This window comes from Acanthaster planci, linkage group LG20, assembly GCF_054643075.1.
Source record: "Acanthaster planci isolate LZ-2023a linkage group LG20, COTS_SCS, whole genome shotgun sequence".
Lineage (NCBI taxonomy): Eukaryota > Metazoa > Echinodermata > Asteroidea > Valvatida > Acanthasteridae > Acanthaster > Acanthaster planci.
The window spans coordinates 8,647,244-8,672,212 of NC_141796.1; the positions used below are offsets into that span (position 1 = coordinate 8,647,244).

The 24,969-nt window shown below is 44.8% G+C and overlaps 2 protein-coding genes across 10 annotated transcripts; one reads left to right on the forward strand and one right to left on the reverse strand.

The window, feature by feature from the left end:
• Positions 1 to 205: 205 nt before the first annotated feature.
• Positions 206 to 7,816, forward strand: LOC110975020 (Fanconi anemia group E protein-like). Of its 8 annotated transcripts, none has more exons than XM_087130374.1 (9): positions 206 to 460; positions 1,508 to 1,760; positions 2,118 to 2,769; positions 3,070 to 3,171; positions 3,467 to 3,610; positions 4,657 to 4,913; positions 5,422 to 5,497; positions 5,783 to 5,908; positions 6,227 to 7,816. In XM_087130374.1, the coding sequence occupies exons 2-9, from the start codon at positions 1,519 to 1,521 to the stop codon at positions 6,326 to 6,328; spliced, it is 1,701 nt and encodes a 566-aa protein (XP_086986500.1). In that variant the 5' UTR covers positions 206 to 460; positions 1,508 to 1,518; the 3' UTR covers positions 6,329 to 7,816. The 8 variants fall into 8 exon arrangements, with proteins under 8 accessions (XP_086986500.1, XP_086986501.1, XP_086986499.1 ...); XM_087130375.1 differs by having other exon boundaries at positions 206 to 420; positions 1,467 to 1,760; XM_087130373.1 differs by having other exon boundaries at positions 206 to 420.
• caprin1 (cell cycle associated protein 1) lies at positions 7,710 to 23,530 on the reverse strand. Of its 2 annotated transcripts, none has more exons than XM_022227075.2 (15): positions 23,357 to 23,530; positions 19,718 to 19,867; positions 18,792 to 18,953; positions 17,985 to 18,082; positions 17,120 to 17,211; positions 16,576 to 16,707; positions 16,347 to 16,423; positions 15,975 to 16,188; positions 15,186 to 15,278; positions 14,243 to 14,736; positions 14,004 to 14,106; positions 13,217 to 13,660; positions 12,544 to 12,738; positions 11,716 to 11,880; positions 7,710 to 10,900 (listed from the first exon to the last, which is right to left on the reverse strand). In XM_022227075.2, the coding sequence occupies exons 1-15, from the start codon at positions 23,471 to 23,473 to the stop codon at positions 10,809 to 10,811; spliced, it is 2,628 nt and encodes an 875-aa protein (XP_022082767.2). In that variant the 5' UTR covers positions 23,474 to 23,530; the 3' UTR covers positions 7,710 to 10,808. The 2 variants fall into 2 exon arrangements, with proteins under 2 accessions (XP_022082767.2, XP_022082765.2); XM_022227073.2 differs by having other exon boundaries at positions 13,217 to 13,663.
• Positions 23,531 to 24,969: the final 1,439 nt, after the last annotated feature.

Consider the following 24,969-nt stretch of genomic DNA (forward strand, 5'->3'; position numbering starts at 1 on the left):
CCTTCGACACTCATCTGTTATTTGCAAAAATATGCTGAAATATTGGAATGGTTTTTAGGTGATATTTTAAGTAGCTTTAGAATTCCTCTTGGGTAAATAACAGTAGGTTTTGGCAAAAACAAATATCCATTTAATCCATTAAAAGAAATAAACCAAAGCGAAAGATGTAATCTATAGAGGGCGCTGTAGTGGGCTAGGCGTGCGCGCGTACGTACGTATGCGCTGCTTGCAGACGACAGGCATGACAGCTAGCTGACCGGAGGACTATTAACAGGAGTCCTGGACCAACCATTTTTTAACATGGTGTAATCAGAACAGAAACAGCGTGGGAAAATGTGGCGGACTGTGTTGAGCATCGAGGGTTCCTAGCCCAGATGAACTCCCCGACCGTTGTGGGCCCGGGCTTTTTGGTGGTTCCTAGTCCGTTGTGTCTATGCATGGAGGACGTGGCCTCTGACAAGTTGTGGCTCACTGTTTTAATTTTATTTGGAAGGCATTGGATTGGGGCACATTAATTACAGTTCTTTGTCATGTCACTGACCTGTGTAAGCAGCACTCTGCCCTAGAACTATGGGATATGTTGCCCTTACCTCTATGTACGGTAACAGAGTGCATGACTCACCTCATGCGGAAGTTAGGCATTTTTGGGTAACATAGCCAGCAGTACAGTCATGATTGATCATGATGATGTGGGGCATGTACTGTTGTAGGACCTAAGCTAGAGAGGCTGGAAATGAAATTTTCAAACATTTTTGTCTTTTATTTTTGAAGTGATCTTGGAGAGAATTTCATGGTCATAAGAACTATTTTGATATAAATTTGGATTCCATCGGACTCTGCAAAGCAAAGAAAAATTGATTTGAAGCGGGGATGTTTTGAGATGGTTTTTTTATACACGTAATGCAGAGCAAACTGTGATTATTTTGTACACAAAAATCAGTGTGGATTTTAAATGAAAACCTCTACCATGCCTCAACATTCATATTTTTGTAAAATCTTTGTTCTTAATTGTGCCTTATATCAATGAATCAAATGCTGGCTTCACGTCAGTTTTCAAACATTTTGAATTTGGAAATTAAATAGAGGAGCTAGAGTGTGCAAAAAAGGTGAATTTCAATCACAGTTTCCTATTTAAGAAAACGAGTTTCCAAACAAACCGAGCCCTCACTCATTTATGCATGTCCCTACCTAGGCCGAGGTCAGGTCCGTGCATGATGTGTTTTTCAGAGCAACATGTTACAGCATGTTTGCAGACCATTGAAGTTGTGCATGGAGAAAATAAGAGCACATTTCTAATGTCCACGAGAGTATAGTCTCGAGGTGGTTTATTTCACCTCCATGACCATTTACAGTGAAAATCAATGAAACTTGATACTAGGCGGTGAAATTAGGGACCTGTTGACTATACAGTCATTGACGTTAGAGTGCTCTGCTGTCATGGTTGTAATTTTTCCTTCGACGTCTAGATGGCGGTTCTCTCTACAAGAGGACTTTCATTTGTCTGCAGATATCTGGATCATGGAGGTCCGTGATTACATCATGAAATTCCCTCCTCGCTGGAGGGGAGTCTTTGCCCCTCTCTCGAAAAACCATCAACCCATCGCAGGAGCGGATTCCTGGCTTCTGGAGAGCCGTGAGGGCACTCTCGCCTGCCACAGCTACAACAGATCCAGCAGTCACAGTGACCCTATAGACTGGAAAGGATTTGTGGACAGTCTGTGGGAGAAGGAGCCGACCGAGGTTGAAGGTCAACTTGTTTTGTAAGTGTGGCTTGATGTGTTGTGCTATCAATTCCGTCACCTGTGGAAGGTTATCCACCCTCCGTGGAACTTTAACCCTTCCTCCCTGCCCCAAAAGCTGGTGGGAACCATTTTTGACCGGTTGCCGTCAGCTGGCACACATGAATCTAGCAACTTATTGATGGCAGATGGCTTGCTCCAGTGGCCTGCTTACATGGCTCCAGTGTGGCTTACTCAAGACGTACTTCACGAACCTCATGCCTTGTGCCCACACCAAATGTTAAAATTTACACCTACCTTCTGTTGTCATGCTTGTTCAACCTTGGAGTAGATGCAATTGTTGATATTCACCTTCTTACGATATCCTTTTTTTTCCAGCTTGCCAAGAATTCTCCTCTTCCCCGTTAACATCCAGAGAAACACGATTGCATTTCTGTCTCAACACTCATCAGAGATTCCCATGCCTTGCCTAGAGAAACTCCTAGATTCGTTAAGGAATTGTTCCATACCCGATGAGTGGACGAAACACCACCTAAGAACAATGCAAGATTTTGTTTGCCGGAAACAGTGCCAAAGTGCCGGGCCAGCCGGCAACTGCCTATCCAGGTTAACCCGGTCATCTAGGGGCATCTTTGAAAGTGTCTGCCGGCAAGTTGGGGACACGGACAGGAGTCGGGAGGAGGGCGGGGGATTCATGCTGCAATTTGATTGGCCACCTGAAGCCTCGTCATCAAATCAAATCCCCTGCCAGCACAGCAGGTGCTTTGTAGCGGAGACAGAAGGTCTAGATACCCTAAAGAGAGCATTCGTCCACCCTGAAAGCATTGCACTCTCCAGCAAAGAGGGCGAATCGAAGAGAGAATTGAAAATCTCTACTGCAGTGCACTCCGACAGCCCTGAAATCATAGAGATTGAGGACTCACCGCCGTCATCCCCAATGGAGGTAGAAATAGTTTCCGTACAAAACGTGCCAGAGAAGTCTTCAGAAAAGTCACCGGGAGCACATGAGACCATTGATGCGGTTACCATGGTGAGATTAGATGCTGGAGTAGTGCACACAGCCGATCTTGCCTTCTGTCTTTGGAAGTTCAAAATTAAAGGCCAGTTGGCATTTCAAGCGAATGCAAAAGCGAAGGGAATTGGACGTCACCAAATGTTTGCAATGAAATTTGCTCCAGTTGAGCTGTGCTTTTGAAAATTTGCAGCACAGATATTTGATCTGATATCAAAAACACATGTCGTTCACTTTCACACCAATCATCAAACTGGCCTCTAAGCACGTTTTTTGAAGGAGTCTTCATAATTCAACCATTTGTCCTCGTTTTTGCAGGACAAGTTGACTTCCCTCAAGGCTGTGCTTGCAAATTATACATCGGGAAAATCAATCTCCCCAGAGTCCGTGAAAGTCATCATTGAGTGTCCAATGGATCAGGTAAAAAGAATGGATAGAAACAAAAGCCGTGAAAATTTTAAAGCCTAAGAGTTAGCCCGGGTTTGATGTGACAGGAGATGACCCCTGCAGACCAGTTTTAGTCGATGAAATGGTTTTGAGTTGAAAGTCCTATTTTTGTTTTATCTAGAACTTGACTTTAAATTTGAAATGGCATAAACTTCCCTGAAGGGAAAAGAGGGAACCTGAAATCTAACAAAAATGGGACTTGTGACTTTAACTGTCCTGTGGCTTGTGTGGGAGACTACTTGAGATTTTCTTCTGATCTGCACTCCAGATGGAAGCAGCATGTGACATTCTAGATTTAGACTCTGCACCAGCCGCAGGTCTGGCTGCCTTGGCCCAGCAGCTGGCGGGCTTCTCCTTGGAGCTGAGTCATTCCAGTGCCGCCATTCTAGCAAGGAAGTGTTTTGACCAGCAGGTATGATCTTGGAAAAACTTCCCAAAACAAAGAAGAAATTGACATGCACAGCAACTTGGTTACTGAATCAAAAGTCACAGAATGTAATAGAACGAGCCTTAAGTTTTACGCAGAAATCAATGTCACAGGACAAAATTAAGAAGTCACAGTCATTACTTTTCAATAGTGTGCATAGTCAGTAAGGATGGCATCCCTATACAGAAACCACTCATGCTCATCATTTTGACAAAACAGGTGTTCACTTTGTCATTGGTTGTTTAAACCGTTGTCCATTCATGGGTCATTTTTGCTTGGTGGAGAGTGCTTTTGTGTGTGACTTTGGACTCGGTAACCAATTTGCTGTGCATGTCAATTTCTTCTTTGTTAAAAAGATAATCGCTTTGGGGCACTTGATTAGTAAGGGGTATTGCAGCATATCTGTGTACAAAGATTGTTTATTTCTATGGAGTGAATTTTTATGTGTGGCCTTTGACGGAAGGGGCGAGTTTCTTTTGCTGTCCAGTGTATGATCGCAGGAGGTCACTCATTGGACTTGTGTGAGTAGTCCTAGCTTCAGGCCCGTGTAAGGCATTTGGTTTGTGTCCGGCTTCGGCTTTTGAGCCTGGTTAAAGAAAGGTGTCCTTGCCTGAGAACTATTAAGCCTGAGTATTGCAAAATTGGCTTTTTGTGTTTTTGGGGGTCCTGATTGCATGTGCACGTATACACACACACACAGCGATTCTAAATCCCCACAGTCTTATGGCTAAACCAGACAACAGAGCCGAATGTCCTCAACCCCTTCACGCCGGGATTCTTTTGACCGTGACTGATGGGCTGCGGTATGCCCAGTATGCAAAGCCTCCAGTGTGCAAAGCCCTGTCCAGCAACCGGTCCACATTGAAACCACTGGTGCATGATGAATAGACTGTATGTGTGGTATGCACTAATCCTCACACAAAGCCACGGCTGTGGACGGCTCCCCCCCCTGACGGCTCCCGATACGAAGGGGTTAACAATGCAGGCATTTCAGTAATGGCGTTACTCAAACATATACATTCACCACACAGCGCAAGTCATCCACCTGTCTACGTGTATTTTCTCCGTTCGGCCAGATTCGGGATTTGACCCAAACTGCCCCCCGCTCTCTTCTCACCGCCGTCGTCAGCCTCGCAAAAGCTTTCCCCAAGCCAACCATAGAGGGAGTCCTGCTGCCTGCTTTGGCTAGGGAGGGTCCATTGGGCACGGCCGGTCCCCACCAATGCGACCTGGTTGTTAAGGTACTAAAGGAGGCACTGACCAATGAGAGTCAAGTCTATCTTCTGAGGTGAGTTGTGATTGGCCGAAAGTGTAAGACTCAATCCTATCGGTTACACCTGATTGGAGGTTGTGACCATGAATAACATCTTCTCCATGGGACCTGACCCATTGGGGCCATTGTTGAAAGGATTTAAGCTGATTGTGTCAGTAACAAATATCCCTCTACTTTTTTTCGTCTACGAAGGTCTTTCTTCTAAGGTAAATTAAGTCAGACAAGGCAATGTCCTTGGGAAAAAACGAACTGCCAACAAGAAACCTTTGAGTTGAACAAACTACGGTTTCCAGAGTTTTATGGAAATTCCACTGAAAGTTTAACAAAATTAAACTTGACCTATTGTTTTCTTTGAGGAAATTACTTACAATCATTCACTGCACTAGCCTTGCGTGGCATGGCCATAATCTAAGACGTCTTGTTTCAGAACATAAACTGAAGTGATATTCAGTTAGGATCTTTTAAGTAGGACGTGGTGCAAGTTTTGATACGAAGCCAAATTTCCATTTTGGTATTGTTACAGTAAGCTTCTCTCTGTTCAGACGTTGCACTGGTCAGACGAGATGACAGGACTTTTCCAGGCTGCCTTGGCTTGCAAGGTGAGATAAGCCGTGTCCAAATTATTTGGCTATGGCTCAAATTAATGCACATGACTGTGGAAGCCACCAGCTAGCGGCTTGTTGCACTTCCCACAGACACGTGTGTTAGTTTCAGCCGTAGTCAAATAACGTGGACGGTGCCTCAGCCGTAAAGATCAGTACAGACGTCCCAACCAACCAACAGACCTTAAGAGAAAATAAGCCGGTAGCTTTGCCGTCACAGTTCACTCAATGCAAATTACACCCAAGGTCCGGTGTTTAACCCATTGTCTTCTATTTCTTCAGTTGGAGCTCGACAACCACACGCTCGAGACGTTCGTCGCCGCGCTGGAGCATCATGGGCATTGGCAGCGCTCCTGCGCCAAGTTTGCCAAACTCCTGCTGGCCGTCGTCAATCGGTTCTCCAAGCAGGTATGAGGAAACAGAAAGCCTGGCCAGATCTGATGGATCTTTGGTTCAGTGCCCCTATCAAGTCATTGTTTGTTTACTGGTCTGGTTGTTGGGGTACTAGACAGGAGTGGTTCTTCTGACGTCAAATCAAAAAGCAATTATTAGAGAGTTGTAATACAATAATTGCAAATTTGAAAAGGTAGATGCTTTGAGGTTTTTTGGTAAAACATCAAATTTTGTTCACATGCAAGCCCATCAGTCCAGATGTACCAATGTGTATTTATATAACAAAGTCGGTCGATATCTCATATGCATGTCTTCCAATCTGTTAATCCACAGATATCTGGAGCAAGTCTTGCTGCCCTCCAGAGGCTAGCGGATGCCAACCAGACGTTCCTGAAGAAAGCCCTACTGACCGCCATCAAGCGGGTCAAAGGGTAGAGTTGGTGTAAGTTGACCCCATGCTTCAAATCCCAGACATCTCTGAACTCAAGTTGGCATTTTGCCATTGATCACGTTAACAGTTGAATATCGTTGGCCATGAGGGTCCGTTTCATACTCTTGCTTTTGGAAGCTTTTTTGGAAGATCAAATCTGTGGCCCAATGCATGAACCTGATGTGCCACATTTTCAAACTTTTTGAGTTTATGCATGAATGTGTAGGCTAACATCATATCTTTATTTGCTAAAAAATCTCAACAGCTGGGATGGCCTATTTTTTGAATTGTAGAGGGCAGCATTATTCTGACCAAACAGAAAATTCCAAGAAGCAAACACTGTAACTAGATTTCTCTCAGTTTCATGTCTGTGTGGCATATCAGGTTCATGCATGGGGGCCACAGAAATATCCTGGCTTTAGTCACATAGGTGAAAGTTCAAAGGTTAAACAGGGTATCTTCCCAACGTTGCATACAGAGACAACTTTACCCATACTTGTGTTTAATAACTTCCAAACTTTATACACTCGGCTTTAATTTAACCAATGTTGGCATCTTATTTTTGTAAAATGTCAGTCTTATCGGTCTTCTTCGCAATCGTCTTGGACGAGGAAGGAAAATGCATTGATTTTGTCGCATGAGATACACCAGCTCTGGTTTTGTTATTGAAATCGTTTTGAACCGAAGTGAAACTGTCCAAAGTGTTTGTGTTCAACCGAGTCGACATCATCTTAACTCATTTCTTACTCACATGTCAATCTGCTGTTTGCTGCAGTGTATAGATATTATTGATCCTGATGCAATAGAGACATTTGGATTTACCAAGTGATGCAGTTAGTTTTCTGGTTCCTGAACTTGATCAGTTGCACTCTCCACTTATAGTCTGGTGTTCATCAGTACCTAACCTTGGATTTTCTAAGTACGAATCTCACCTTTAAATAAGACATCCAAACAATCTCTAAGTGGGGGGACCCAAGTGGCTCAACAGGTTAACCTTCCGAGCTTGAGACGGAAAGTGACAACCTCCCAAAGCAGGATCAAACCCCGGCAGGGTAAAGAAGCAAGATGAGAAGAACCTTTTGCATGTTTTTGTCAAAGTACATGAACAGTAAAATATAAAACTCCTAACAGCCCTCCCCAGGATTTGAACCCAGGACCTTCCATTCCAAAGTCCAAAGCCTTACCAACAAGGCCACTTGCTATTCTTAGTTGACTGAGGTTTATAGTTTAATTTATACCTTACACTTGCACAAAAAAAAAGAGTAGAGCTCTTGTTGCTTGCGTTGAGCAACTAGTGAAAACGCTCTAAGTACTTTCGGTTCACAGAATTCCAATGGAAAGACTACTGAAAAGGGAAGACTTTTTTGTAAACTCTACAACTCCAGCTGACAGTTTTCATCAACGGGAAGCTTTTATTATTCAATATCAAATATTGAACAATGAATTGGTTACAATACAGACTGATTAGCCAATTAAAGTGGCAGAGAAAGAAACACACAGTGGAAAACATGCTCCTTCATTTTAACTAACACATTTGAAAAGAAATCGGTCAAGTCCCAAGGGACCAAGCTTCACTTTCATGAAGGGAGATAAATGTACAGGAAAAAAATCACAACAGAAATAAGACGTAACAAAACAAAAACTGACAAAAACCGGCTGGAAAACTTAAGCAAATTTCCCTTTCTACTTCTGGCCAACAATGTTGTGATATGGCCACTTTGGCGTGAATTTATGAGCAAATTTACACTTTTCTTATATTACCAAATTAAGGACACAGAAAAGAAATTGTGCACAAGAAATTCACTGGTATGACCAGGACTTCCAAAAATCAAACTTTGCACAAGCTCGGTGTTTGCCCAATTCTTATGAGGAAACACATGAACAGATGAAATATGTTCATTTAATACGTGAAACTTATCGTCTGATACAAAAAAATGATTTTACTTTTATAAATATGAGAGTATTACCTTTGCATAATGTCTAATAATCCTTTACATTAAAGAAGACGGCAAGCAGTTTTCAAGGTAAACACAAACTTCCGTCTTTGAAACTGTGGTGCTTATATTTCACAGAGGTATACAGTCACTGAACTTACTCTGTATTGAAAAGCAAAAATGGTTACCAGTCAAAGCGCAGTTTACACTTCCTGCTAGCGACTGGTTTCCTGCTAACATTTACACTAGGCAGACATGCGAACGAGAAGGTCGGCGTCGCCTGCCCCCAAGACACCTTCCAGGACAATGACTGCTACCTCTGTGCATGTTTGATTTCCTCACCCCCGTGGAAAAGATTCCAGCTGATGTGTCCCCAACAATGCACCGTATCTTTTCCTAGCCGACACCACCATTTCAAACAGGCAGAATTTGACATGATGAACACGGGAGAGAAGCAGAAAACCGGCATGTTATGCAAAGGTATTACACTTCTGTTACAAAATTTATAATAACCCTATGCACAGATGACACAATATGGTATTTACAGCACAGTCAGAACAGAATATGGGGCCATCGGTGCATATATCGGCATACAGCACTATCATCAGCACAAGTATAATTGCCTCTGGTTCAAAAAGAAACTTTTTTTTAATAACCGTCCATTTTATTAAAACCTCCCAGAGAATTATTCTTCCACAACTGGAAATGCTCAGGTTGTGTCTTTTGCTTTCTTGTGATCAAATGTGACTTGTATGTCTGCCAGCCATTGTCCCGACTCACAGCACACTGGGGGTCATCTGCACCCCATCGATGATCCCCAAACAACTTAAACACTGAGGAATGTCACCAGTACAAAGGGCTATTTTTTATGCCAGGATGGCAACTACAAAACAGTTAATATACAAAAAAACAAAGAAAATACTTACAAAAAAAATCACTTGATAAATCTCTGTTCATCGAGATGTTTAAACAGTTCCTTTTTTTTTTCTCTGGACTTGACGGAAAGAGGGAAGATAACTTGGGCAAAGTGGCTTGCAACAAAGTACCTTTTCCAAGGAATTCTTTGTCCATCCAGCGGACTTTCTTTCAGCCACATGGACGATTCTGAATTCGTAGCGGCCAGAGTGGCAGCCACTATGAAGGCCACTGTAACTACGTGGCCTGCCCAATGGTAGCCAACTCAAAGGCCAACAAAGCCAAATTAAACAACCTAAGTTTACCATAGTAGACACAAACCCAGCCACATCCACATCAGTGGCCACAGTGGCCCAAGATATGGCCGAGGAAACAGTGGCCAAAGTGGCCAATTAAGTGGCTGCACTGACCAATTTTGCTGCCTCAACAGCTTGCCCATCAAGACCAGAGAAAAAGACTCCACACTCCTTCACATCTTAGCCAAAAAAAACCAAAAAAGAGCGCCTTCGTAAACTGAAAACTGCTACAACCGTCGCCTGCTGCCTTTACTGCCAAGAAAAAAAAAATCCTCCAATGGAAACTATGATTTCATCACTTTTCTTTTTCCGAAAGGTGGCACCGAAAGAAGAAAAATGACAAAACAAGAGCCACTGTCTGATGGCGCTGCAGGCCAGGAAGCAGAGATACAAGGACTTTGCTCGAATTCAACTTGTTGCAAAAACTTGTTGCAAAAACTTGTTGCAAAAAAGAAGACTGACTTGTTTTCCGGCCGATGGTAAAAACTGGAACAATCACGCAGACGCACAAACTTGTTTTTCCATAAATAAGTCTACGGCTACGCCAGGGTGATCTATCGGCACTGCTATTCTCAAACTGAAAGGTGGTAGTGGGGGGGGGGAGTGGATGAGATCTACGATGTATAAAAAGGGGGGGGGGCTTTCTGCAGTCTTCGGGTCAGAGGTGAAATTCTGCTTTTTTGCATACTTTCGTTATTGCTAACCCCCTTCCAAGAAACTGAGTATCAGGGGACTATAAGTTTCTCTCTCCCACCGAATGCTGTGTCCTGCAGTGGCTACATTAGTTTCCTTTCAAAATCTCTCCACGGCAACAAACTCTGGACTTCACATAGTTGTAGTTTTAGAGCAACTTTTGAAACAGTTTTACTGATGCATTTTGTGGTCTATGTAAAACTCGGCACAGCATTTGCCTGGCTGCACAAAGGCGACAGGTCCTTGAATATATTCAGTCTAGCACTTTTTTTGGTGAAATGCTGCCCTGTCTTCAGGGAGCCAGACAAGCTGGCAGGGACACCATACAGAAGGTACCTGTATGTTTCAGGCAAACGAGTCTGGTCCCTATGATGCAACCATGAAGTCTGGTGACAATAACAAAGAAAGATTTGTGGAACTGATCTAATATGGCCACTACAGAAGGGGCACATGCCCAAACTTTTGTGCACTGGACCTACGGGGGGGGGAGGTTACGATTTCCTACAAAACAGGACTGTGGAAAAACATGGAACCAGGAAAGCTCACGAGTGGGGGGGGGGAAGGGAGTAGAAGGACAGTTTATCCTTCAAAAATTTGTCTCTCCAAAGACTGAAATACCCTCTCTGTCTGTAACTTGGTAAGAGGTCCTAAACGGTCACCTGTGGCTTGTAACCGCTACTCCCACCCCGGCCTCGGAAGTTGGCCTGTCCTCGGACCGCTGCCGGCCCTCCGCGCGTTCCTGGAGAGAAATCACAGAATGGAAAATTTGTGTGAATTGAAAAAGACCTCCCCAAAACTTTTTTTCCCCAACTGACCGAGCCACCGCCTCCTTTCTGCAGCCAAATCGAGGGTTTTTTTCCTAACACCCTGCGGCCCCCTAGTGTCCATCTTTGTCCACTTCACAGAGGCGCAAGTTGTGTTTTATGTTGCTAGATTGTATGAGCACCTGTGGTACCATACACGAACATGTTGGTCGAGTTCGGGCGGCCTGTTCTTGACACAAGTTTCTTGTGCTCGCGCTCGAAAGGCGGGAACATGACTCAAGAACACTGTTCTCGGAACAGGATCACACACCACCTCCTCGGCAGGGTTTTACAGGAACACACCGAAAAATTCGTGAGATTTTGATTTTTGAACAGCTGCAAAAAGTAGAGAGATGGCTTCCAAAGCCATAGACAATGGGAAGTTTTGCAAAATTAACATTAATTATTTTCCGTAACACAGATATGAATGTTCCTGTTTATATAGAAAAGAATTCAGCCCATCCAAACATTAACTCTCGAATAACGTAGCCTACATGGACGCCGCCATGTTGTGTGTTGCTTGTCACTAACTTCCAGCGATAACCGGTTGTTTGTTCCCGGTGTTCAAGCGGCTGACCCTTGAGCAACAAATCGACCTGTTCGTGAACATCAAGGAAACAAACCGCCCCAACTCGGCCCAAAGGATAAAAGTTTAAAATTGGACCCTCTGAGACAAATGCTCCGTGCTGCACTATCCTGATGGATTAGCCCTACGCCATGATGGTGTCAACATGACCAAGTCCTGCCTCACCTCTCGGGGAGCCCCGTGGGAGTGCCACCCTCCGGTTGTAAGCAAAGTTGGGGTCCTGGGCCCGGCCGAAGGTGCTGAAGTTGGGACTGGTGTTGCCGAACGGCAGGTCGGGCGCCCGCTGCTGAAAGTTGTCTCTGGGGATGTAGCTGTTGTAACCTCCAGGGCCTGGAACGGAAAAAAATTGAGAGGGGCTAAATTGGGTTAATAAGGGTCACGAAAACTCCACAATGCTGCTAGCAATTTGCGGCATTCTCTTTGATCTATAAGAACTACGGAACTACTCACGTGGTGCTCAACACTGTACGCTTTCATTTTTCAGAGGACACGCAAAACTTGAAGTCCGGACTGCAAAAAAAGTCGCATCAGGTCCTTTTCTGACCACGCACAAAAGTTTGACTCGTGGGGCCCAATAAAAGGGCCAGCTGGGAAAATTTACGTGGGGAGCCAAACTCAGCCGGGAACCAGTCACATGTAATGCACCCTCAATGACATTTGCACTGGTAACCCATTCTTGCTAAGCAAACGTTCTCTGGGCTTGACTAAATTTCTGCTTACCAATTGTCGGAGACCAGCCCTTAGCAAGAGCTGCAAAGACTTGTCAACGGGTTTATTTGTTTACACATTCGTGTTGGAATATTTCATTTCCTTCAGTATGTAAACCACAAAAACCTGTGTTTGTAAATCAGTGTTTTCATCGGGACTTCTCCAGACATCCAAAATCTCCAGTCTATTCCAAGGAACCGCAAATAAAAGCCTTCCTTTGTCGCAGTTCTGTCAATCCTGACTGGTCATGACAACGATGCTATCGTACATTCCTTGCCTACTCACCCCTTGGGCTCGGGTTGGGATTGGCCGGGTACCTCCCAGTGGACCGCCCGCCCATGTACGGCATGCCACCACCCCTGCTGCCGCGGAAACCGGTGCTGTTCATGCCGCCGCCCCTCAACCCTCTTGGGTTGCCCCGCCCGTTGCCTCGGTAGGAATTGGATTGGTAGGATGGGTAGGAGGTATACGACGATTGTGCTGAATTGGACAACGAGAAAGAGTAAGACGGTGACATGTCATTATCCCTTGCTATGTCCAAATGGCATGGCTATGGCTGCAAAATAACACGCACCTACGAGGCTGAAAGCTAGAGGCTTTGTGCATTCCCCATAGACACAAGTGTTATTTCTAGCCATAGCCTTTTAAAATCAGATGCGGCCTAATTTTCATCTCAACGAGAGCCTTTCACCAGAGAAGGGTGCCCTGGTTGTTTGGGGACCTTCTGAGACGCCTATTTTGCTTGGATGCAGTTTTCAACTAATTCACATCAGCCAAATTTTCAAATGCTATCCAAATTCGTCTGAGTGAAGGTAGTACGTGGCAATTACGCTTCACGAGTACATTAACCACTGCAGCGTTTCACACTCATTCCTAGATGACGGTCCTGTACCAAGACAACAGTGGGTTCCATTTTTTTTTAACCTGGCCAAAACAGGTCATTCTGACGTGAGCATACCTGTTGAATCACTGGGTTGGCTGTCTGACGGCTGTTCTGCGCTTTCCTCTTGCTCCCTTTGCTGCGACGGAATCGTCGTCGCCGTCTCAGGTTTGGGGCTGTCCCGCTCCACTATCTTCTCCGCCGGTGTGGCAGGTACTACCGCCGCTGGGTCCGCCGTCTGGAATGTGCCCATGTCCGTCTGCGACGGGGCCTGCTGCTGCTGCTGCTGCTGGTCGAGGGCGCCGGACTGCTGCATGGCCTGCATCTGGGGCGAGGAGCGGGCCGAGTTGGAGGTCATCTGAAAGGGTGGGGCGCTAGCGTTCATGGTGGACTTGGGAGTCAGGGTGCTGCTGGAGGCTGCCGCCGCCGACAGGTCGTGGTGCTGCAGTGTGGCGGCAGCGGTGGGGTGGTCGGTGAGAGAGGGCGGGGGGACCATCTGTGACGTGTGCTGGTTGGCTGGGTCTGCTATCGGGAGGTCAAAACAAACCACGGTTTAACTTCACCACTTCGAGCTGGACGTGTCTAAACATGAGGCAAGTCTGAGTGACCACTTATCAAAAAGGTCAACGAACATCATCAAAACGCTGACTGCTTCAGACCGTCCTGTCAACCGTTTGGATCAAGGCCTTGAACTTGGTTGCACTGCCAGTTATCAGAAGCTGTTTCGGTACAATGATATCTCAACATGTACTTCAGCATATCGCGAACAAACCGTCACCATGGCGGAAAGAGGCACAGTGTGAAACTAAAACGAGATTACATGCTTACAGTTAGAGGGATTTTATATGTCCCCTCCACAACCTACCTGAAAGGGTCTGCGATGTTATCGACTGTGAGTAACTGCTCCCAGCACCCATGCCGGCAGTGTGTTGACCAAGCATTGATGCTTGCAAACTGGATGACTTTTCCTGCCGGGCCCAAAAATGTACAAGTTCAATTTTGATTCAGACTTTATGCAAGTTGTGAAAGCAACATTACAGTGCCATTAGCAACAATTTTTGTACAAAATTCAGAGAAGAATCACGACTGGTTTTTTTCACTGACCTCTGGTTTTGTGAGTTGTGCGTCGACGGGCGGACTGGGAAATTCCGGTAGGTCGGCCCGCTTGGGTGGCTGCTGTTGCGTCGACATCATCGTCTGCGTTTGCGTCATTCCGTCCAGTGTCTGCTGAACCCCGAGTCCGCTCTGCTGGCCTGTGTGGCTCCGCTGCCCGCTCAAGCCGGCTGCCGGCTGTCCCAGAGGTGATTGGCCCAGGCCCTGCTGGCCCAAGCCTTGGTGGCCCAGGCTTGGTGGTTGTTGCTGTTGCTGCTGTTGTGCAAGGCTAGCTTGCTGCTGTTGCTGCTGCTGTTGGTGTTGCTGGGTTTCGTACGGTGAGGGCATGCCATAACCGGGGTCCGACACCAGACCGGTCGTCTGAGACTCATACGCGGGGTGTGTTGGGAGGGAGGAGGGGTGGGCGGGGTCTGAAAGGGGGAGATCCATGGCTTGGGCCTGGGAGAGCTGGTCCAGAGTTTGATGCTGCTGTATGGATTGTTCCGCTAAATAATCCCACCAATAAAATTCAGAAACCTCTTTAGCAGTGGTGTCAATCTTATGTCTTCTTTAAAGACAACAGAAAAGCCATTGCACTCTGTTCTTTGTTTCAGTGCTTCAAAACTTGTTTTGCTTTTTGTGTTCTTACATGACAAAAAGTATGTGTGGTAATGTATGTTCACAGGCAGTGAAGTGGAACTGCTCAAGTCCATGATTCAGTTCAGAAAAAGGTTTAGTGAAATTGAAATGCAGCAGAGCTCCTTCTGACCGAGTTGCTGCCTCATTTTTGAAGTCTTATGGTTATTCTTGTCAATAACGGCATGTATGATCAGTTTCAGTCTCCCTTTTGATGGAGCAAAATGGTCAGACTCCACCTTCTCGAATCTCCACCAACTGAAGCAGCAACTCGGTCAGAAGGAAGACAGCAAAAATGGGACGCCCAAGGCAAACTTACCATTGACGGCTGGCGGGTGGTTGAGGGCGCTGTATCCCTGGGATGGAAGGTAGGACTGGCCGGTGGCGACAACTGCCGGGTCAATGTGAGGGGCTGGAGAAAAAGGAGAAAGGACAAGAGAAGCAACGTGAGTCACAAGCATCTCCCCCAAAACTGAAGAACTTTGCAAAGTCACATTGGTATTTAGGTCTACAAAGTCTGGCCGCTATTAAGTTTACATGAGGCCTAATGCTACTTGCAAGTTGAAGTATAAAGAATGTGTCACTGATTTCAAGCGATGTAGTGGAGTACCAAACACACACAGTGCAGAGTACAGGCCGGGTCCAAGTACTTTTTAACCGAGTCCTGGCCCAAAAATCCAAGTTCGAGTTTTTCTGAGTCTGATTACGGGCCGAGTACGAGTACAAAGATAATTGAGTACATCCGAGTACATTGTAAAACTAACACAATGAAAATTTTATTATTAGTTAAAATAATGTTCACCAGCTATCCTGTGAACACTGCCCGGTGCCAACACTCATACTCGAATACTCGATTTAGAGTCAATAAAAATACTGCGCAACTTGTAACATGTAGCTTAGACTATGTGAGTTTGCTTTTTTTTAAGTTATTTTTTTGTAACAATATTTTGTGGAAATAGTGAATATATTCAAATTGAATCGAATCAGTATCCAGGTGGGGGTGGGGGAATGGGGGTGGGAGAATGAGGGTGGGGGAAGTTGGGGTGAGGGAAATGGGGTGGACGAGGTTGGGGTGGAGGCCCCAGAGGGGGGTTTGGTGGAGATTTACCATCGTAGTCCAGCATGGAGTCCTGCATGAAATTGAAGCTCCCCTGCTGGACCGCGGCCAGGATGTCCGAGCCTTGGGTCTTGAGCTTGGCCGGGGGCATCTCGATGGGCTTGGGGAAGGTCTCATGGTCCACGCCCCCCTGTACCCGGGGCATGGCAGCCGCCGGTGGCTCCTCCTGGGGAGTGGGGACGGACGGCGGCAGGGAGGAAATCACCTAGCAGGGAGAGAAATGTGATTGGTTAACTGACAATTGACTGCCCTTTTGAAGAGTAACTGATTTGCCAACATGCCAAAATGTTGTCTGTGTGTATGGTGCACCACTTGACTGCTATCTGAGAAACTGATTGGTTGATTGATTGATTGATTGATTACCTCAGGAGCCTCAGGTGGAGGGACCTGATCCTGCTGGACAATGATGTAGTCTTCCTCAGGCGTCTCCTCAGCATTTCCTACGGAGCCAAATACCAAGGTCGTTAACACACAAGTTACAGCACTACAACAGACTAACTTCAATGGCCTCGTGTGGCTGACCAGCCGAATTACATGTTTTACCCTGTTGCACGCCACATGGGCTATTGGCTACATTTCAGAGTCATCCTACCTGATCCCTGTGTGGCTGGGGGCGTGGCTTCCTCCTCCCCCTCACAGACAGCTTCCTCTTCGGGCGGGGCCGGGATGTTGTCAAGGTAACCACACTGGTTTATTTCCTGGACGAGCGCCTTCAAGTCTTTGTCTGGCCCGACTCAGTTAAGGAAATGTGACACTTATAAAAACATGTATGTAATATCAATTGAACAGCATTTGATGGAATAACGGACAAATCGATTTTTTTTACTTTGGGAAAAATTGGCTTTGAAAAGACACAGAGCCCATAATTTGTGCACAAATGGACACTGTCCAATCCGTATAATCTTGACCTCTTGAAAATTCAATTCCAAGAGAATTTAACTTAATCAGTAAAACGCTATGTAATACTGGGGTTTCTCATTTGAGTAAAGGACGATGTGAAATGCACCTGCCAAGGCAATCTTACAAATTGGTCACAACCTGCGAACCAACTGAACAAATGAGTCCTAATTCGGAATTTTTTCAGGGGCCAACTCTTCTGGAGAGGCTAAAAATGTAGCCACAGCTTCTAAGGATACAGGTTGTCCCAAGCACCACCTTCTCTTCCTCTTTGATGTAGCTGTTCAGGTGTTCGCTGGCCTCCGACAGCTTCGTCTCAAAGCTCGCGGAACTTTCAAAGAGAAAAACGTGCTCACTATTAAGAGCCTGTTCTAGATTGGGTGAAAATCGAGGGAAAGCCACAGAGAAACAAGGTTTCGCCTAGGATTGAAATATCTACTTGTCTTGTCCCAGCCAAGGCTCGTTAAAACCTGTCTGTCCACTCCCAGTAAAATCTTCTGATACTTTTACAACTACACATTTGGATGCTCTTTGGGGCTTTTATTTCCACGGTACCCAATGTTTTGGACGGAAATGCGAATATTTGTCCACTCATCAGATGCCTTGTCAATTTTGTCATTGCCAGCCAACTCCAATATCCAAGTTACTGCAACCATGGCCTAGAAAACTTGACAAAGCTCTGGAAAAAGTACACAGAGATAGAATGACTCACACAGGATATGAGCAACTTATCAGACAGGGTCATAACAACCAGCTGAAACAGTGCAACAGTGAACAACTTCAACGAGGTTAAGACAACTTACAACGGGTAATGGGCAACTTGAAGAGGGTCTTGGCAACCAGTGTAAACAGGATTAACGTGGCCACCTTGAAACAAGGTTGCGGCCACTTAGCCAAGGCTCCAACTTAAAACAGGGTCGTGGCCACAAACTCAAACAGGGCTAAAGTGACAAGCAGGAGCAACGTTAAGGCATCTTACAAGGGGTTATGACTTAAGACAAGGTGAAAGCAACTCATATTGGCCGCCATGAGGCAGACCAGTCCAAAACAGAGCCACAATCTCTCAAGGGACGGAGGAAAGACGACGGCCAAACTGGAACTCACCTCCTTTCCTTCCCTTCCCCCTCTTCGTCACCCTCTCTCGACGGGTTGACCAGCTTGTAGAACTCGTCCAGATGGCTCACCTGATCATCCATCAATTTCTGCAATGGTGGGGGGGGGGCCCACAGGGAAGAGTAACATGTGAGGGAGAAGTTCAAGTTTACGAGGAACATTGAATTGCCTGAAGTACATTTCATTTTTTGGTTCATTTCAGAACTCAAACCACACCAAAACAGTTGCAATTTATCTGCTCTGTGTGGGACCAAGACACGGCATGCTTTTACCACTTGCCGCTGGGGTTTCCGGTACCAGACACATATGCTTTATACGCATGGCCGGGGTCTCTGAAATTGGACGAAGGGAACTGGGCCTTGTATTAAACAAAAGACTGTGCTCTGAACAAAAGACCAGGCTGCTGGGCATTACCAACATTTTGTTCACTCTCAATAGTACAGATAATCCAGCCTTGTTTTGAAACAGTATACCACGGTTTTGGGGATTTGGGGCAAGCGGATTACCACCGGGGACAAAAACGCTCCAGCACCGCAGCGATGAGCCACACAGCACCGCTGCACGCTAATCTGGCCCCTATTGAAAAGAGGTCAGCAGTGCACTGCGCCAGGTTCATGAACAAAAGAAAGTTACATAACACCGCACAATCTGGGCTCTTTTTACAAGGCTGCAGGCCTGGCTGAAATACTCAGGCGTCAATAGATTTTGTCTGTCAGATTATTAGTAGGCAAAGGGGGGGGTACACTTCTGGTCTGAATGGACTGGGAGAGCGTTGCTTCGTCCTGCGGCTCAACTCACCACGGCGCCGTTGTTGCCGCTCAGGAAGTCATTGCGCACGTGGTCCGTGCCCAGGTGGTTCAGCACGTTGTTGAGTAGGATGACGTCGCGGATGCGCTGCAGCTCCTGCTCGTGCCGGAAGGCGCTCTCTCGCTTGGCCTGCTTCTTCTGCTGCTTGGCATTCTGGGTAAAATGTAGAAATGTCAGAGTAACATTGCAGTTGGTTATCGGTAATCTTTACAGCCCGAGTGCACTTCTAAAGTTTGGTCTTAAACACTGTGAAAAGGTCCACACACGTGTATGCACTTTTAAAACTCTCCTACGCAATTTTCCATTCAGGGAAGCGTCCTATTGGTCCAAATCGTTTTTTAACAGTTTAGAGGCCCCCCTGACTACATACAGCAAAACAGACCGGCTGTGATTGTTTACGTAACTTGATACGGCTACGCCTAGGCTGCTGATGATTGCAAAGCCAGCTTTGTCTACCAGTCACCTGCTTTTGTCTACTGATTGAGTTTGACTGGTCACAGTACCAACCAGAAGTAGGATCTGACTGACGGTGACTGTCCAGTATGTGTAGCAGGGGGGGGGGAAGTTAATCAAATTTTTGACGCTTTGTGACTGTTACAACCAGAGGGTTACGTACTGTACTAAACTGCCTACAGGTATAGAATATGCCACACTTGCTGTATAGTACATTTCTACATATATTATTAGAAGTACAGTTGACTCTGATTGAAAAAAGTTGCAGGGACTCGACAACGTACGGTTTTGTAAGGAGAGTGGAAAAACAACAAAGGCTATAACAATTCAAGAAATCTGGATTCTCGAATCTGTTCTTTAAATTCACAGCATATTGTTTTAACAGTGTTTCTAAAAAATAAAAGTAAACTGTAGGGACAATTAGTCAAGTGTGGGGTCTGAGTACCAACCACACTAGCTGGTACCTCGTTGATGGTGGTCTGAAAGGTCTTCTGCAGCTCCTTGGCGAAGTCTAGGTTGCTGCAGACCTCGTCAAAGTGGGAGGCGGCCTGGACCTGGTCCTTGGTCAGGTCCTGGCCAGCCTGGACCATATTCTGGTATTGCTGCAACTTCATCTGCAAATTGATTGGAGAGAGAAAGCGAAGAGAGAAACGAAAAACTCAATTAGGGTCTTGGCAGGCACCATAGTGCAACCAACAGTATCCCAATCAACAGTATCTCAAACTCCACAGCTCAGAAAAGCAGTGAAACGCTCATTTTCCAACCCTTGAGAATTGTGAAATCTCTGCTTGGATTTCTAAATGTTCGTTTGCTCCATTTTGGAAGAATCGGACATCTTCTATTTTTATTCACCCATGAGAGCTACATGTTAGTTTTTTCAGAGTCAAACGTATGTTTTTTTAACGACGACAGATCTTAACCCTAAAGTTTTAAAGCTGCATGTATTATTATTTTGCATGCATTAACCCTAACCCTCCTAAATCCTTCTCTGCAAAGTGGAGGAATTTGGAGGATTCAGGGTGTATGGCAAAAGTGCATGGCTGATTTCGAGGGATGCCATACGTGAAGGTCGTGGATTAGACCTTATGTTGTTTGTGCTTCGTCAAGCACAAATTCAGCCCGATATTGCTTTTGAATCAACTGCACAGCTCAAGAGTGCCATTCGCACTGCATCAACATAATGACAGGTATTGCCAGGGGATTTTGAAGGATTTGGGCAGTTAGGCACACCTCCAAATGACATTTTCAAGAAATTTTGGAGGATTTTGGAGGAATTGGGCTGAATGCAATTTTTCATAATGAAAATTGGAGGATTTCAGAGGATTCAGGATGGTTCCCAATTAAAAGGCCTAGGGGGTTAGGGTTAATTCAACGTAAAACCAAACCTGCCAACATGCAGTTCTCCTTCCTGAGGTCATGCGTTACCACACAATAGATTAAAAAGCTAAATGAACTGAAGGCTCATTTAAATACCTTTTAATCTACTGTGTGGTAATGCCTGACCTCAGGAAGGAGTACGGCAAGGTCGGCAGGTCTATAACACCCTTCAGGTTTTCTCTAGACACCCTGCTGAATCCAACGAAATCTGACCACAGAAAAGCATGAAACCTCCTGAATCTGACAAAATCCAACTGCTTAGAACGAAAGACCTTTTGTTCACTGCTGCCATCAACAAAATCCTACAGAAAGAGCCCATTGTTGGATATCGTTGGGATTTAGCATGGTTAACTTTAAGGCTTAATGGTACATGTAACTCCTCAGGGTACTTGGCTGAATATCTTCCTACAACCTTCAAAATTTAGCAAGGGGCAAGCACCATGTGGCATCATACATGTACATGTTCAAAGCAAACTGTGACTGGGCTTGTCTTCCTAAGTCTCGCAAAATTCTCCCCCTAAAAAGCCAGTGGCAAATTTTGATGGATCTGGGAAGGAACAGGCTCATGCCCCATGAAGGTGACATTTCAACAAAAAGTGTGTTCCATTCGGCAGAATTCGGCACACACTCCCAGGCTGTAGAGAACAAAGGCTACAGGGTACAGTACCTCACACAATCATTCACAGCCCTATAGACAGTACATGTACATGTGGTAGACACCTGAGTGTTTTTTTGCAATGTACATGTATGCATTCAGTATTTCAGCCCTGGTATCAATATTGAACATACACTGTACATACATGGCCTTGGTCATATGATATGCGCATAAAATTTGAATCTATGAATATGCATAACTGTAATAGCACATGTACAGTGAAGAGTCTGCAGTTTGCTTAGTGTGGTCATGGAGGAAGGAAAACTGTGCAGTGTGAATTCTTTTCTTCCTTTTGTAGATGGCTCCCCTGTGAATCACAGTGAAACATGCAAATCTGCAGGTGGCTACCAGCATAAAAATGAGCCCACATTGTACCTGTGTGTAAGCATACTGTGTGAAGACATAATTAACCAGCCAAGAGCACGCGGTGAAAATGTACGACTTGCTTGTGGGGAGGCCAATTTTGTTTGGTGCCCTGTGCTCGTCCATCTGTGCTTGCAAAGTCTGTTCTTTGACTTCCAGCGGGCATCACGCCCCCATGTGGCGAGGACCCACCTTCCTACATGTACATACATGTATTGCAGTGTCTTTCCCCAATCCCTAAACAGATAATTTTTAGGGTGGGGGGGACAGGGGATTACAGGGTACGGTTAACCCAATCAGGGAGGAATATACAGTGTACTAAGATGTGTTCAAGTCCAACAAAGGACAGAAACAGTTGGTAATTGTTGAAAAAAAGGTCTTCAATTCATCTGCAAACAATTACGGGAGATTTGGCAGCCCTGTTGTCGATTGATAATGGACTCTGCAGAACATGAAACAGGCTGATTTGACTATCTCTTGACGAAAAAAGTCAATTTCATTTCTGAAACAAGCGCTGGTCTGAGGGAAATGCATTTTAATGGTTCAAATCTGTGAGTCATGTGCATGCTATTGGATATGTACAGTTGCATATGGCACGCTTGCAGATTTTGGCAGATTGTTTCTCAAGTGGTGAACCCAACCCTGAAGAACATGATCAACACGGGTACTTTATTGCCAGTTTTTCTCTAACCGTAGGTGAGTCTAATGTTCATTTTTTTATTCAGCTTTGATTTCGGGGGTTTCAAATTGACAAAATATATATCCTTAGTCATTTCCTGACCATAACTTTTGAGGGGAAAAACAATGACAGGAAATGACATGAGTACATGCATGCACATACATGTTACAGGTTTATCACGGCTTTGTACCATAAATCACATAGAGTCAGGCTAAAATCTTCACTCTTTTTTGCAGAATTTGCAGGCAATTGTTTTCTCCAATAAAGAAAAAACAAAAATTATGGTCAGATGGTATAGCATGTACATTTCAGTGAGTGTAACAACAAAATAAAACTTGCTGCTCTTGAGTATCGGAATATGAACATGATGGAAAAAACTAACGTTAGTCATAAATAAATCCATGTGGTCACTTCTACATTGGTTACCCTCAAAAAGTGGGGTCCAACGTCCGCCCCGCTCCTGCTCCCACATTTGTGGGAGCGGGGTTGACGTCGGACCCCATAGCGCAGTCCTTGGGGTGTAGAATCTTGACAATGGTCATCACCATGGGTTTGCAGTTGGTCATACCAGTTTTGGTGTCATGGTCATCCATGTCAATGGATAACTGTCATGGATGAGTATGAATGGACTGACCATGAATAGTGTGAATAATGGCCACTACTGCCATAAATTGACAATAACTGATCACACTGCACTGACGGTCATCGGTCCTGACGGCAGGCTAGGCCTGACCCCATTTCAACCACCAATTTAGACCAACGTAGAATCATGTTCTAAAAAGGTAAAACAACTTCAAAACATCAAATAACACAAACGACAAATACTCGAAATTCCTCGCCCCTAAATTTAATTTTAGGCAATTTCATTGGTACACTGTGGCCTTTAAAAACTCGAGGACGGGACCGTGCAAAAGTGTCGTCATCTTTTGTCATGCACGAAACAATCGGACACACCGTCCTCTTCCGGTCTTGCAACGTCACTCTTTTGACCGTCTGTTTTCGCCACAAAATGCAGCCCAAAAATCCCACCTTTCTCTTCTCCAAGTTGCGAATCTTCTTCTCTATCATTGCCATAAGTTGCTGGGGGAAATCTTGGCCCTCTTTCGGGGCATTTTGAAGGGTTGGTTTTGACGACGCGGCAGGCATGACGGCACACGATTTGCCTTCAACGTAACGGAGACTAATAGTCTGTGTTCGATTTTGCAAATTTATTTCACGTGTTTCGCATAGTGTGCTCGAAATGGTCACCTCAATCTCGTGAATCAACAAATTACCCACAATGCATTTTAACAAACCATACATCGCAACCCTAAAAATGATACCAAATTCCCAATGACAACAATAATAATCTCTAGACAAATTTGACTATAATAAATGTGATACATATTATTTTCTACTATACTTGCAATTATTCTTTTCATTTTACAGAAAAAGTACAGAAAAAAATCTATGAGGGTAGCTGGTAACTCAGGTAAAATGACGTCATATTTAAAGGTGTTTCCCTGATGACCGGCCCTAGCCCTACGCACAATGACGGGTAGCGGAACATAACATCCAACGCCAAATTGCGTGTGCGATAAGCGCTTAGTGTACGGAATGCTTAATGCATCGCTCACAAAATGAATACTTTCAGAAAGAAACTATGCCAACAAGTGGATCTATCGCCAAAAGAATTAGCACAATTTCTGTTCCTTTTCGGTTTAGGTATTAGAAATAACATACAGGCATGAGGTATTGAAGCTGTGCTTTTTTTATAACATGTATCCCACTCTCAACAAAGCTTCTGTTGCTTTGAAAGCTCTGACCACTGGATGTTTAATTTTACTAGGAATCGGGACAAAACTATTTCCTTTAACGTTCGGGTCTTCAATTTTTCCTTCCGCCTGACGTTGCAGTGTATGTAAATACCAGTACTTGGAATACAAGTTGTTTTTCATCTTAAAGTCCTACACTTTTCGTTACGTCGGGAAAAAATGTTAACGGTGCAGAAAAATGTAACTGCCCAACTTTTTTGTTTCATTAAAATAATCTCATTATTCTCAGTGGTGGAACAATGATCCAATTCGGTATTTCAAAAAGGTGAAAGGTACGGCGCTCTGTGAGTGCCATCCGACTTGTTCAGATACTGAGATAATTTATCTTAGTAAGTCGGCTTATCAAGCGTATTTAGTCGATTTAACGAGATAAATTATGTAGTAAAGTTGACTTCCTAACTATAGTAAGTCGACATCGCGAGATATTTCATGACATCAAGCCTGATCACAGAGTTCCCTATATCGACTTGGCGAGATAATTTATGTAGTTAAGTCGACTCCCCTATTTGGTGAGACGACTTGGCGAGATAACTTATGTCATCAAGTTTGCTTTTGGAATTCGCGATGTCAACTCAGTGAGATAATTTATGTTGTCAAGTAGACTTTACAATTGTGGGAAGACGACTTGAAAAGAAAATCTATGTCAGTGAGTCGACTTCCTAATTCTAGTAAGTCGACTTTGCGAGATAATTTATGTGATCAAAGTCTGCTTCTAAAATTCACTGTGAGGACTTGGCGACATCAATAATGTTGCAAGTTGACTTCATAATTCTAGTAAGTCAACTTGGCGAGATAATCCATGTCATGTTGTATACATGATGCAGGCAT

What these genes read in the sequence shown, in the direction of transcription:
- caprin1 (XM_022227073.2), bottom strand. Translation starts at nt 23,473, where the DNA reads ATGCCTGCCGCGTCGTCAAAACCAACCCTTCAAAATGCCCCGAAAGAG. An exon ending in GCAACTTGGAGAAGAGAAAG is followed by an intron (nt 19,868 to 23,356) that starts GTGGGATTTTTG and finishes ATCAATTTGCAG; the next exon opens with ATGAAGTTGCAGCAATACCA. An exon ending in GCGGCAACAACGGCGCCGTG is followed by an intron (nt 18,083 to 18,791) that starts GTGAGTTGAGCC and finishes CCACCATTGCAG; the next exon opens with AAATTGATGGATGATCAGGT.
- LOC110975020 (XM_087130372.1), top strand. Translation starts at nt 1,438, where the DNA reads ATGGTTGTAATTTTTCCTTCGACGTCTAGATGGCGGTTCTCTCTACAA. An exon ending in AGTCAAGTCTATCTTCTGAG is followed by an intron (nt 4,914 to 5,421) that starts GTGAGTTGTGAT and finishes GTATTGTTACAG; the next exon opens with TAAGCTTCTCTCTGTTCAGA. An exon ending in TCAATCGGTTCTCCAAGCAG is followed by an intron (nt 5,909 to 6,226) that starts GTATGAGGAAAC and finishes GTTAATCCACAG; the next exon opens with ATATCTGGAGCAAGTCTTGC.